General features: G+C 37.8%; 1 protein-coding gene across 2 annotated transcripts in view; it reads right to left on the bottom strand.

The window, feature by feature from the left end:
* BRCA2 (BRCA2 DNA repair associated) overlaps window positions 1-14416 on the bottom strand; it is an 82068-nt gene that overhangs the window by 38644 nt on the left and 29008 nt on the right. For both annotated transcript variants that reach the window (XM_058276974.2, XM_058276973.1), the window contains exons 12-13: window positions 12068-12163; window positions 41-110 (exon numbers count right to left, since the gene is read on the bottom strand). In XM_058276974.2, coding sequence (XP_058132957.1) covers window positions 41-110; window positions 12068-12163 — 166 coding nt within the window. The remainder of the gene's footprint in view (window positions 1-40; window positions 111-12067; window positions 12164-14416) is intronic.

Consider the following 14416-nt stretch of genomic DNA (forward strand, 5'->3'; position numbering starts at 1 on the left):
TATATCATGATAATGAAAAATGAATTTAAGCATGTCTTACCAAGAGGGTCCACAGGTAATTGGTTTTAAAGAAATGTGATGCATAAACAATCTTCTATCTTTTACTGTGCCTAGGAAAATTATTTTATATTATGCATTAATGAAAATCTAATGGGGATTTCATTTCCTATGTCCATTAATCATAACTTATTGCAAAATATCTACATGAAAAAGAAACTGAGACAATGATTTTTAAAATCTCAATGTCCATAATGTAGGCTCAGTAAATGACAATAAAACCTTCAATTAGTCCATTAATAGAGAATTCGTTGAATAAATTATGATACATTAATATAGCCACATGATGATGTACTAATGCAATCATAAAAAGTTTTGAGGGAAATCTCTATATACTTACTCATAGGAGCGATCTCCAAATATATTAAGTAAAAACAATAACAAACAAGGTGCAAAATGGTATATATAAACTTTTTGAGTAAGAAAGAGGGATAACGAGAATATATACACACATATTTTGCTTATTTTCACAAAAAGAAACCCTAAAAGAATAAACTGAAAATATTCAAAATGGTTACCTACAGCAAGCAAAAGGTAGGGAATAGTATGGAGTATGGAGGGATAAGGATGGAACCAAAACTTCTTCAAGTTTATCTTTCTAAGCTTTGAGGAATGAACTACGTAAAAGTTTACATAATCAAAAAATAGCATTAAATTAGAAAAAGCAAATCCTAAAATGGAAAATAAATAGAAACAAATGAATCCAAACTAATTATCAAATTGGTAATCACATACAGAAGTTTTTCCTTTTTCTTTTTCTTTTTAAAGGTGGTACTTGGGAGTGAACCCAGGACCTTGTATGTGAGAAGGAAGCACTCAACCTCTGAGCTCCATCTGCTCCCCCAGACATATTTTAAGTGACATTTAAATAAAGTACTTTGTATATCCTTAACGATATATCTTCTAAGGAAAAAACTGCAGAGAATTTTTTAACTAAACTTCTCTTAATAGTTTTATTGTTAGCAGTAACACTGATATTGTAAATTTGAAACTATGACATATATACTGTAAGAAAGTTATTCCCAAAGGGTGATCATGAACTTGTGGCAGGTATCTAAGACTTTTCTAATGGATCCAGGCTGCCCAAGCTCTTTAATATAATACCAAGTTGTTACGTATGTCTCTTCCACCATGTTGACATTTGCACTGCTGGTATACAAATCACTTCTGCTGCATATGTTAGTGTGATGGTTTTCTAAAGGAAATGCACTCATACAACTAAGTTGTGAGCTACAGTAGTTGCATTTTTCAAAGATACCATTATTAATTGAAAGAATAACCAACAATTACAGTTTTCAGACTTCGGTATCTGCATTCATTTCTCAAAAAGGAATAAAATGTCCTTATCACTGCAAGGAAACAAGTGACAGTAATTGTTGGCTATGGTAAAATTCAAGCTTTGAATAAAAAATTAGAATTTTGGAAAGTTTGTATCTGGCTCTGTAAGCTAGAAAGCTTAAAGAATTTCTCATGAGAGCTGCGGTGAAATTAACAATAGCGGCTGTTTGATATTATATAATGAAATGTGTCAACACTTGGAAGATTTGTATAACTCGATGAACTAATATTTTCTAACTAGCCAATACATACATACACACACAAACTAGTATACAATGTCACAAACACTATAAAATTTTCTCAGTTTCAATTATTAATATGATAAGTATCAAAAAATATAATCCACATAAATAAATGCACTTTTACTGGGATCATCAATAATTTTCAGGGGTATAAAGAGGCCAAAAATTCCAAAGGGGGTTCAACTACAGATTTGAGTAGGCAGAAGAAATAATCAGCAAACTTGAAGATAAGACAACTGAAATTTTCCAGTCTGAGATGAAAAACAATGAAGAAAAATAACTGGGACCTGAGAGATCAGTGTAACACCATCAAAGGTACCAACATTGTATCCTGGAAGTCCCAGGAGGAAAAGAGAGAGAGAAAAGGGGGAAAAAAAAATACTTGAAGAAACAATGACTGAAAATTTCACAGATCTGATGAAAGAAATAAATCTACATATCTAACAAGCTCAATAAACTCCAAAGAGGATAAACTCAAAAGTTATCCATGCTAAGACACATTATGATTAAACAGTCAAAAGAGAGATATGAAAAGAGAATCTTGAAAGTGGCAAGAGAATTGACATGCCACATGCAAGGATCTTCAATAAGATTAATAGCTGATTTTTCATCAGAAACCATGAAAGTCAGAAGGCAGTGGGATAGAATATTTAAAGTGCTGAAGGAAAAAAGTCAACCAAAGATTCTATACCCAAAAAAACTATCCCTCAAAAATAGAGGGAAAACTTATTTTAAGACATTTCTAGATAAATAAAAGCTTAGAGTATCTGTTATTAATAGACCTTCTAAGACAAGGGACTCCTTCAGGCTGAAATAAACTCGAAACCATATGAAGAAATAACATACTAGGTAGGCAAATATAAAAAGTCACTATTTTTGCACTCTTGGTTTCTAATTCCTCCTTTTTACTATATGACTTAAAAGCTAAATGATTAACACAATAATCATATATCCATGTTAATAGACACACAATGTACAAAGATATAATCTGTGCCAATACCAACATAAAGGTAGAGGGACAAAAACGTATAGAGCAGGGTTTTTTTAATCACATTGAAACTAATTTGGTATCATTCCAACTAAGTTATAACTTTAAGATGTTAATTATAACACCCAAAGTAACCACTAATAAAATAACTAAAGACTATACAGGAAAGGAAAGAAGGAAATCAAAATGATATACTACAAAAAAATGAACCAAAAAGATGAAAGGGCTATAGTGGAGGGATTCGGGCACAAAAAAACCCACATAAGATATAAAGAAAAGAGATCACTAAACAGTAGAAGTTAAGACCTTCCCTAAATAAATTAAAACGCAGAGATTGGTATAACAGATAAAAAACTAATATGTATTTATATGCAGTCTACAAAAGAATCATTTTAGATACGAAGATGAAAAAGATGAAAGATAAAGGATGAAAAAGATATTCCATTCATAAAGTAACCAAAGTAGAGGTGGGGTGGCTAACAATTAGATGAAATAGATTCCTCCCGACCCTCCCATTTTGCTGTCTGTGTCCATTTGCTGTGTGATCCTCTGTCTTTTTCTTTTTTTGTCTTCTCTTCTTGTTTTCTCCTCTAGGTTTCACCAGGATTCGATTCCAGGGACCCTGTCACTTGCACCACTTCAGTTCCTGGTTTCTCTTGCGTCTCACCTTGATTCTCCCGTGTCTCTCTTTTGTTGCATCATCATCTTGCTGCACTGTTCGCCATGCACAGGCCTGGCTCACCACACAGGCCTGGCATGCCTTTACCAAGAGGCCCTGGGAATTGAACCTGGATGCTCCCACATGGTAGACAGAAGCCCAATCGCTTGAGCCACATCCGCTTCCCCAAAATAGATTTTAAGTAGGAAAAAAAAAAAAGATATGAGAAAGAGGGACATTACATATTGATAAAAGATTCAATCTATCAAGAAGCTATAAAAATGATAACCATATATACACCAAAAAATAGAGCCCCAATATATATGAAGCAAAAGCTGACAGAATTTCAGGGAGAAATAGACACTTCCTACAATAAAAGCTGAAGACTTTGACACCCCACACTCGCTAATGGGTAGAAGAGAGCATTAATATATAGAGGAATATGTGGAAATTAAATAATACACTCTTAACCAATGGTTCCAAGAGAAAAATCACAAGAGAAATTAGAAAATACATTGAAATGGATGAAAATGAAAGTACAACATAACCAAATTTAAGGCATATAGCAAAAGTAGTGCTCAGAGGGAAATTGCGGTAAATGCCTGCATTAAAAATGAAGAAAGATGTCAAATCAATACCCTATCTATAGCCCTTAAGAAACTGGAAAAAGAAGCTCAAACTAAACCCAAAGCTAACAGAAGAATAATAACATAAAGAGAGAAGATAATTGAAGTGGAAAATAGAAAAATAATACTGAGAATAAAATCCAAAACTTGTTCTTTAAAAAAGATCAACAAAAATGGCAAAACTTTAGCTAGATTGGTTAAAAAAATGGGAGAAGCCTTAAATTACTAAGATCAGAAATGAATGAGCTGACATTATTGATTTCACAGAAATAAAAAGTGTTAAAAGAAAATGCTATGAACTGTATGCAAACAAATTAGATAACCTACAAGAAATGGACAAATTTCCAGAAACACAAAAACTATCAAAATTGATTCAAGAAAAACTAGAAAATCTGAATAAACCTAAAACAAGTTAGGAAATTGAATCAATCCTCCCAACAAAGAAAAATCCAGGACTGAATGGTGTTACTCATGAATTTTATGAAACATTTTATTAAAGAGAAATAATCACCAATATTCTCAAAGTCTACCAAAAAACTGAGGAGGAGAGAACACTTTGTATTTCATTCTATGAGGCCACCATTACCCTGATACCAAAACCTGACAAAGACACTGCAAGAAAACTATATATCAATATCTCTTATAAATATAGATGCAAAGATCCTCAACAAATACTAGAAAACCAAATTCTGCAGCATATTAAAATGATTATACACCATGAACAACTGGGATTTATATCAGGAATGCAAAGCTGGTTTAACATGCAAAAATCAATGCAATATACCACATTAACAGGACAAAGGAAAAAAACTCCAAATGGTTATTTTAACTGATGAAGCAAAGCATTTGACAAACTCCAACACACTTTCATGAAAACACCAATAACCTGGGAAAAGAAGGGAACTTTCTCAATTTGATAAAGGACATACATGAAAAACCCAAAGCTAACATCATATGCAAGAGTGAAAGCTCTTCCATTAAGATCAGAAACAACACGTATGCCTCCTATCACCACTTCAATCGAACAATTACTGAAAGTTCTTTATGGGGCAATTAGGCAAGAGAAAGAAACAAAAGGTATTCATGTTAAAAAGGAAGAAGTAAAACTATACTTGCAGATTACCTGACCTTATATATATATATAAAACCCTAAAGAATCCACAACAAAATTGTTAAATGTAATAAACAATTTCAGGAAACATGCACAATACAAAATCAATATGCAAAAATCAGTTTTAGTATTATACACCAGTGTATGCATCAGCCAAAGGGGTGCTGATGCAAAATACCAGAAATTGGTTGGTTTTTATAAAGGGTTTTTATTTGGGGTACAGACACCAGACCATAAGGCACAAGTTACTTCCCTCACCAAAGTCTATCTGCACGTGTTGGAGCAAGATGGCTGCTGACGGCTGCGAGAGTTCACGCTTCCTGAGTTCCTCCCTTCCTGGAGCTGGCTTCTCTTTCCTCTGTGAGTTTACTTCCTGGGGCTCCAGCTTAAGGTTTCAGCATCAAACTCCAACATCAAAAACCCTCAAACTGTGTCCTTTGACATGCCTTTTATCTGTGAGTCCCTACCCTCCAAGGGGCCCAATCAAAGCTCTAATCATAACTTAATCATGCCCAGGTTCAGACCAGTTTACAAACATAATCCAATATCTATTTTTGGAATTCATAACTATGTCAAACTGCTACAACCAGCAATGAACAATCTGAAAAGGAAATTACTTAGGAATAAATTTAACGAAGAAAGCATAAGACTTATACAATGAAAACTACAAAACATTGCTGAAAGAAATTAAAGATGACCTAAATAAATGGAAAGACACCCATGCTCATGGATCAGAAGCACTAATATGTTAAGATGACAATAATGACCAAAATAATATACAGATGTAATGCAATTCCTATCAAAATCCCAATGACATTTTTTACAAAAATGGAAAATCATATCCTAAAATTTATATGCAATTTCAACAGACCCCAAATAGTCAACAATAACAACAAACACCACACATCTGGAAAAGAACAACAAAGTCGGAAGACTCACACTTTCTGATTTAAAAACTTGTTACAAAGCTACAGTACTGGCATAAGGATAGACATAAAAAGACTATGGAATAGAGCCCAGAAATAAACCCTCACATCTATGGTCAACTGATTTTTGAAAAGGTGCCAACATGATTCAGTGGGGAAAAAGACAGTCTCTTTAACAAATGGTATTGGGAAAACTGGATATACACGTGCAAAAGAATGAAGCTGGATGTCTACCTCATACCATATATAAAAAATTAACTCAAAATGGATCAAAGATCTAAATGTAATAGTTAAAATTACAACATAGCATGAGTGTCCATCATTAGATGGAGAAACAAAATGTGGTATACTGAGACAACCAGCAAGATGGCAGTGGAGTAAAATGCTGCTAGAGACAGTTCCTACTACAGGGCAGTTGGGAAATACTCAAGAGTTATCTGAGGCACCTGTTTGGGGGCTCCAGGAGACCAGAAGAGCATCATGAAACATCCCTGAAGGAATGGAAGGAGACTGCCCATCTGCAGAGAAGATTCGTGAGTAGAGTGCAACACACCACGGAGGCCAGTGCCCATCCTCCACTAGAAGTATAAGCTGCCTCAGGAGGTATTCTGAGGCTAGAATTGGAAGTTCCGCTTCCCAAAAACGGGGGAGGAAGAGACAATTGGGCACCAACTTCAGCTACTGATTAGTAAATTCGGTGGGTGAAAGTATTATCCTAAGAAAAGCTAAAGTTTGGACCTGTCCAAGTCAGAAAGAGGCCAGTAGCAGTCATTTTAACTATGCAACTGGCACAAGGGGAAGCAGGGTAACTGAAAATCACAGAGCTGGTAGGAACCAACTTCTTTTCATCCAGGTCAGACTGCAGCTGTAGCAGAAGCCCCAGCCCGAATTCCAGCAGGAAGGAAGCTGGGAGGGATCTGAGCGCCAGCCTCTCCAGGAAATTACAGGTCATGCCATGGAAGCTGGTGATTATCCTACTTTGGCAGCACAAGCCAACCCAGGGGCTATTCTGTGGCTGGAATTTGAAGATCCATTTACCAAAAATGGGAGGAAGAGATGGTTGGCCACTGATTTCAGTTATTGATTAGTATATTTGGCTGGCTAAAATATAACCCGAAGAACAATTAAAGTTTGAACCTGTCCAAGTTGGAAAGAGGCTGGTAGCTGCCATTTTGATTCTGCCCCCAGCATAAGGGGAAGCTGGGCTGACCAAAAATCACAGTTACAGTAGGGATTGGTTTCTTTCACCCAGATCAGCCTGTAGCCCTAGCATAGGCTTCAGTCCCTCCTCTGGCAGGGAGGAAGCTGGCGGGCCCTGTACCAGCCTACCCAAGTAACTGCAAGTACATTTGGCTGGCACACACTGAAGAAATAGAAGTCTACCAGGGTAATTGTGGACATCTTGGACCCGCACTACATAGACTGCTGCCCACACCTGCACCTCCATCTCTGCCCCAGGCAAGGGAAAAAGGGACATGAAGCTTTATCAATTGCGGTCACCCCTTGGGCTGAAGTGTGGTTTGCTGGCCTGGCAGGGGAGCGGCCGCGGTAGGCCTAATTCCGCTGCCCCCATAATAGGGTGGTTGGTCGGGCCCACCGCCACCCCTGAAGGAAGCTCGGCATGGGCGCAGAGTGCCCTCGGGTCTCCCCTTCTCGGCAGCCATGCTTCCGCGGCCACCCCTCCTCCCAGATGGCGCCACCCGATGCCTTGTGGGGCGGCACCCTTCTTCTTCCTTCTCCCTGCGCAGGCGCAGGGCAGAAAATTCCAGTCTGCCCTTTTCCCCTCCCCCGACAGCAGCAACAGCCAGGTGTGGGCGGAAAAATCCAGCCCGCCCTTTTCCCCTCCCCCGACAGCAGCAACAGCCAGGTGTGGGCGGAAAAATCCAGCCCGCCCTTTTCCCCTCCCCCGACAGCAGCAACAGCCAGGCATGGGCGGAAAAATCCAGTCTGCCCTCCACCCCAGCAACAGCAGCCACCAATCCCTAAACCCTGCCCCTTCCCCCAGCAACAGTGACAGCCAATCCCTAACCACCACCCCTCCCCCGTCCGGTACCGCCCACTGACCTTTCGCTGGCAACCAATCAGAACGGGGCGTGGCTTCGACCAATCAGCCTTCCCCAGCCCCTATAAAACTGTTGCCTCTCCCTCAATAAAGTGGACTTGCGTGTTTACCTTGTCTCCGCGGTAGTTCTTCTGCCGTGCGCCCTCCAGTCCTGAGAGCCCCCGACAAGGGCCTGGCCTCCCTTGTCCCCAGTTCGTCGCCGGCTTCTCCGGGCGACCCCTTCGTCGCCGGCTTCTCCGGGCGACCCCTTCGTCGCCGGCTTCGCCGGGCGACCCCGTCAGCCGAACCGCGCAACCCCTTGTGAGACCGATCCCTCGTCTGCTGCCGGACCGACCCCTCGTCCCAAGCGGGACCGACCCCTCGTCCAGAGCTGGACCGACCCCTCGTCCGCAGCCAGACCCCACCTCTACCGACTGTGCAAGCCGCCGCAATCAATCTCTCTGGGCAACTAGAGTCTAGGCCTGCATGACCTGGATTATTCCACACAGCTGTGAATCTGTCTCTACCCAGGCAAAGGAGAAAGTTGGGAGAAGCTTCATCCGTCCCTGGGGCAATGAGGACAGCTTAAGCTTCCACGGTGACAGCACTAAGTACATCCTTGGCTTTTAAGGCACAACCAGCAAGGCAGAAAGGGCAGGAAGCCCTAAACTAAAGGAAAAAACCGCACCCAAAATAAATACTCTATATTAAGCCAGGTGCCAAGACAACAACAAAAAATTACAATCCACACCAAGAAACAGGAAGACGTGGCCCAGTTAAAGGAACAAGATAAGCCTCCAGATGACATAAAGGAGTTGAGACAACTAATCATAGATGTTCAAACAAATCTCCTTAATAAATTCAATGAGATGGCTAAAGAGATTAAGGATATTAAAAAGACATTGGATGAGCACAAAGAATTTGAAAGCATACACAGAAAAATAGCAGATATTATGGGAATGAAAGGCACAATAAATGAAATAAAAAATACACTGGTTTTAGTGTAACATTTTGTGTGATTTACATATTTTTAAAAGATTAAAAAAACACACTGGAATCATAAAACAGCAGATTTGAGGAGGCAGAAGAAGGTATTGATGAGCTTGAAGAAATGGCCTCTGAAAGTGAACATACAAAAGAATAGATGAGGAAAAGATTGGAAAGAACTGAACAAGGCCTCAGGGAACTAAATGACAGCAAAAGATGTGCAAACGTACGTGTCATGGGTATCCCAGAAAAGAAGGGAAAAAAATAATGGTAGAAAAATTTCTGACCCTACTGAAGGACATAGATGTCCATGTCCGAGAAGTACAATATACTCCCACCCGAAAAATCCAAACAGACCAACTCAGAGACATACTAATCAGAATGTTAAATGCCAAAGACAGAGAGAATTCTGAGAACAGCCAAGAGAAAAGCAATGCATAACATATACCAGATACCCAATAAGATTAAGTGCTGATTTCTCATCAGAAACCATGGAGGCAAGAAGACAGTGTTATGATATATTTAAGATACTACAAGAGAAAAACTTCTAGCCAAGAATCTTATATCTGGCAAAAATGAGGGCGAGTTTATAATATTCACAGATAAAGAGAAACTGAGAGAATTTTTAACCAAACGATCAGATTTTCAGGAAATACTAAAGGGTGTGCTAGAGCCTAAAAAGAAGACAGGAAAGAGAGGCCTGGACTAGAGTCTAGAAATGGTGATTATATCAATAAAGGTAACTAAAAGTGTCAAAAGAGTATTGAAAATAAAATATGACAGACAAAACCCAAATTGTCAGGAATCAACTTAACCAATGATGTAAAGCACTTGTATTCAGGAAACTGTAACTCAATGTTAAAAGAAATCATAAAAGGCCTAAATTGGAAGAACATTCTATGCTCATGGACTGGAAGACTAAATATCATTAAGATGTCGATTCTATTCAAATTGATACACACATTCAATGCAATCCTGATAAAAATTCAACAGCATTTTTCTAAAAAATTGAAAACATGATTATCAAATTTATTTGGAAGGGTAAGGAGTCCTGAATAGCCAGAAACATCTTAAAAAGGAAAACCAAACTCTCCTCTCCAGACTTTAAATTATATTACCTAGCTACAATGGTAAAAACAGCATGGTACTGGCATTAAGAGAGATACATAGACCAATGGAACCAAACTGATGGTTCCGAAACAGACCCTCACATGTATGGTCAAGTGATTTTTGACTAGCCTGTCAAACCCACACAGCTCAGGCAGAATAGTCCATTCAACAAATTGTGCTGAAAGAACTCAATATCCATAGCCTTAAAAAGAAAAGAGGACCCTATCTCACACCTTATCCAAAAATGAACTCAAAATGGATAAAAAACCTAAAAATAAAAGCAATAACCACAAAGCTTCTAGAAGAAACTGTAGGAAAATAGCTTCAAGACCTGGTGGTAGGTGGTGGATACTTAAAGGAAAGGAGGTGAGATGGACTACTGATGTTAAATGTATGTCTGTTTTAATTAGCTTTACTGTAAAAGTGTGGAAATGTATAGAGTGGATGGTAACACATAGTGACAGAATGCTAGAGAATAATCTAGGAACCGAATAGCACAGTAAACCCAGAGGTGCATAAGAATTGTGGTTGATGTTACAGATTCAAGAATGTCCTTTGTTAGCTAGAATAAACGTACATTACTATTGCAAAGTGGTGGGAATGTGGAGAAGCATAGGAAATATACAAATGGAATGACCTATGGACTGCGGTTAGCAGTAATAATGTAATATTCTTGCATGTATGCCGAAGATATACTGTGTTGATAATGGGGCAGCATGGAAAATGTGTGCCAAATGTACACTATGGACATGGTAACAACAGGGTGATATTGTCTTATAATCTGTAACAAATGTTCCACCACAGCATGGTGTGTTGATAGAGGGGTGTTGTTTGGGAATTCTGCACATGTGCATGATTGTTTTATAATTTTAGAACTTCTGTCATAAAAATATATTTAAAAAATAATAATAGGGTGGGTTGGGGAAAATACACAAAATGTAAAATAAGGACTATAATTAGTAGTAAGATTTTGACAATATTCTTTTATAATTTGTAACAAATGTCTCATGACAATACAAAGTGTTGGCGGAGGGTTGATGTATGGGACCCCTGTATGATGTTATATATGTTTGCTTTGTAAGTTCATAATTACTAAACACTTATTGTTTATGTATGTTCATATATAAATAATATAAAGATAATAATAATATGGTGGGTTGGGGAAAAAATAAGTTGGTTAGTAGTAATACTTTGACAATACTCTTTAACCATTAGTTAAAATTGTTTAACAACAATGCAAGGTGTGAAAAAGTTCACAACTATTACTATACGCTTACTGTTTATGTATATTTATGCATAAGCGATACACTTCAATAAATTCTTAAAAATGGGAAAAAATGTATATTCATACAATGGGATTTATTCAGTCATAAAAGGGAAAAAAGGGCTGCTAAGACATACTGCAATATGGATGAACCTTATAAACATGCTAGGTAAAATGAGTCAGACATTAAAAAACAATATTGTATGATTTTACTGATATGAAATATCTAGAAAAGGCAAATTCATGGAGAAAGATTACAGGTAATGAGGGGCTGGGGGGAATGGGGTATGGGAAGTTATTGTTTAATGGGTATAGAGTTTCTGTTCGGGGTGATGGAAAAGTTTTGGACACAGAAAGTGGTGATGGTTGTACAACATTGTATGTAATTAATGCCACTGAACTACAGCCTTAAACATGGCTAAAATGGCAAATTCTATGTCATGTATATTTTAACAAAATAAAATTTAATGTGAAAAAATCCAAATATGTCATTTTTTAATAATCATTTTATGCTTCATATTAAGGTTGAGTCTCACAATTATAGAAGGCATTCAAAAAGCTGAATAAGAAACACGGAAAGATGTTAGGTTTAACAGCTAAACCACACTGTAAAATCTTTTCCAAACACATATATACTCAAGAGAACTGAGAAAGATTAACCAAAAATATTATGTACAGTACCTATTCAGGGAGAAGAGATATGGAAAAGCAACATTTACCATCTGGAGTGGTTTTTGAAGCCTTTAAGGTTTTTTCTTGATTTTCTATTATCTTGTCAAATTCATTTAATAAGTTTCTTTTGATTGGGGGTTCTCCTAAAACGAAATTTCCACACATGCTTTTAAAGCAAGTAATAACAATTTTATTTTTCAAAGGTCTGTAGTCCATTTTTTAAAAGCATTGACTCTTACAATATGTTTAGTAAAAAAATACATAATTATAAATAGCAACCATTCTATTTCAAAAAAGAAAATTCATTTTTCAATATGAATTTAATTTCTATTATTTTTGACCATTTAAAATACCACTAATCAACAGGGTCTAGGAATAAACAGATGTTACTAAGTACCACAAATAAATTACTTTTTAATAAATTGGCACTGAATATAACTCAAGGTTTACCAGCAAGAAGGAAAAACAAAATTTCTCTAAAGAAACCTTTTTTTGACATTAACTCAGGGAAGAATTTACTACATAGATTCTTTTTTTCTTTTTAAAGATTTATTAATTTATTTATTTCTCTCCCCTTCCCCCACCCCGCCCCAGTTGTCTGTTCTCTGTGTGTCTATTTGCTGAGTCTTCTTTGTCCGCTTCTGTTGTTGTCAGCGGCACAGAAATCTGTGTTTCTTTCTGTTGCGTCATCTTGTTGTGTCAGCTCTCCGTGTGTGCGGCACCATTCCTGGGCAGGCTGCACTTTCTTTCGCACTGGGTGGCTCTCCTTACGGGGCGCACTCCTTGCGTGTGGGGCTCCCCTATGCAGGGACACCCCTGTGTGGCACGGCACTCCTTGCACACATCAGCACTGCGCATGGGCCAGCTCCACACGGGTCAAGGAGGCCCGGGGTTTGAACTGTGGACATCCTATGATGTAGACGGATGCCCTAACCACTGGGCCAAGTCTGCTGCCCTATATAGATTCTTGAACAGAATAGATTTAATGATCAAATTACATAAAAATATTAGTAAAACTAATATATTTTATTAAAAATTCTATAAAGGCTGAATTACAGTAAGCGATAGCTCAAGTTATGCATTTATGTCATAATGAAGTAATGTGTGATAACAGATACTTTATCATGGGGAATGAGTTTTGAATTTGTAAGATTTAATAAGTAAAAATGTCCATACAAGCCCTTATAAAGTATTATAATATTACAAAGTGATGTAATTATTTTACAAGCATCTATAATGTTCAAATAACCAGAAGCTGATTAAATGATATACTTTTATATAACAGAATTAAGAGAAGTTAAATAGTGATGCTGTTGAGACTATTCTACATTTGGTTGTTTTTTACTAGCAGAAAGTCAGCCCTCATTGGTATAGATTGAAGGGCATGGGTTCCTATAAATAAAACCATTATTTCCCATAAAAGATCTGTGAATATCTTTAAGTATCTGTATTTCTAATAACCCAAACACTCTATGAGTCTACAACTTTTTAGAAAGAGCTAGGTATTTAAGATTCACTTAAAAGTTAGAGATTAATTTTGGCATTTATTTCAATTGTAAATCAACAGACTCAATTATTTCAGGTTATTCCTAGTCAGATACACTAACAGAAAAAATCACTATCTAATTAACCTAAAGGTTGTGCAAAGTTAAGTTGTTAAATACACATTTAAAAGAGAAGTTAGAGAACAGCCCTACTGTTATTAAGACCAGGATACTATTTGCTAAGGATAAGTGACTTCAGAACACTGCCTAGGTGAGAAAAAGAGAAGCAAACAAAAACCTACTGGCTCTTAGTATACTAGTGTCAGGTTCAGTGCTGAGTGCTTTAGATAATGGTAATTATTTTGTCAAAGGTATTATCTGCATTTCATAGATAAGAAAACTACAGCTCAGAGAAACTAAGTAACTTACACCAACCAGTAAGAGATCCAATTGGAAACCAACTTTTAAATTTTCCAAAAGCTAAAGTCTGAACTTGAGTTACATTTAAGAAAATAGGGGAGGCGGATTTGGCTCAATGGACAGAGCGTCCGCCTACCACATGGGAGGTCCAGGATTCAAACCCAGGGCCTCTTGACCCGTGTGGTGAGGTGGCCCACACGCAGTGCTGATGCGTGCAAGCAGTGCCGTGCCACGCAGGGGTACCCCCCACGTAGGGGAACCGCATGCCCAGTGCAAAAAAAAGAGCAGCCTGCCCAGGAGTGGGGCCCCACACACGGAGAGCTGACGCAGCAAGATGACAGCAAGATGACGCAACAAAAAGAGATACAGATTCCCAGTGCCGCTGACAAGAATACAAGCAGACACAGAAACAAACACACAGTGAATGGACACAGAGAGCAGACACGGGGCGGGGGGGGGGATTAAATCTTAAAAAAACAAAAACAGCTAATA

The sequence above is a fragment of the Dasypus novemcinctus genome, chromosome 15 (assembly GCF_030445035.2).
Source record: "Dasypus novemcinctus isolate mDasNov1 chromosome 15, mDasNov1.1.hap2, whole genome shotgun sequence".
NCBI lineage: Eukaryota > Metazoa > Chordata > Mammalia > Cingulata > Dasypodidae > Dasypus > Dasypus novemcinctus.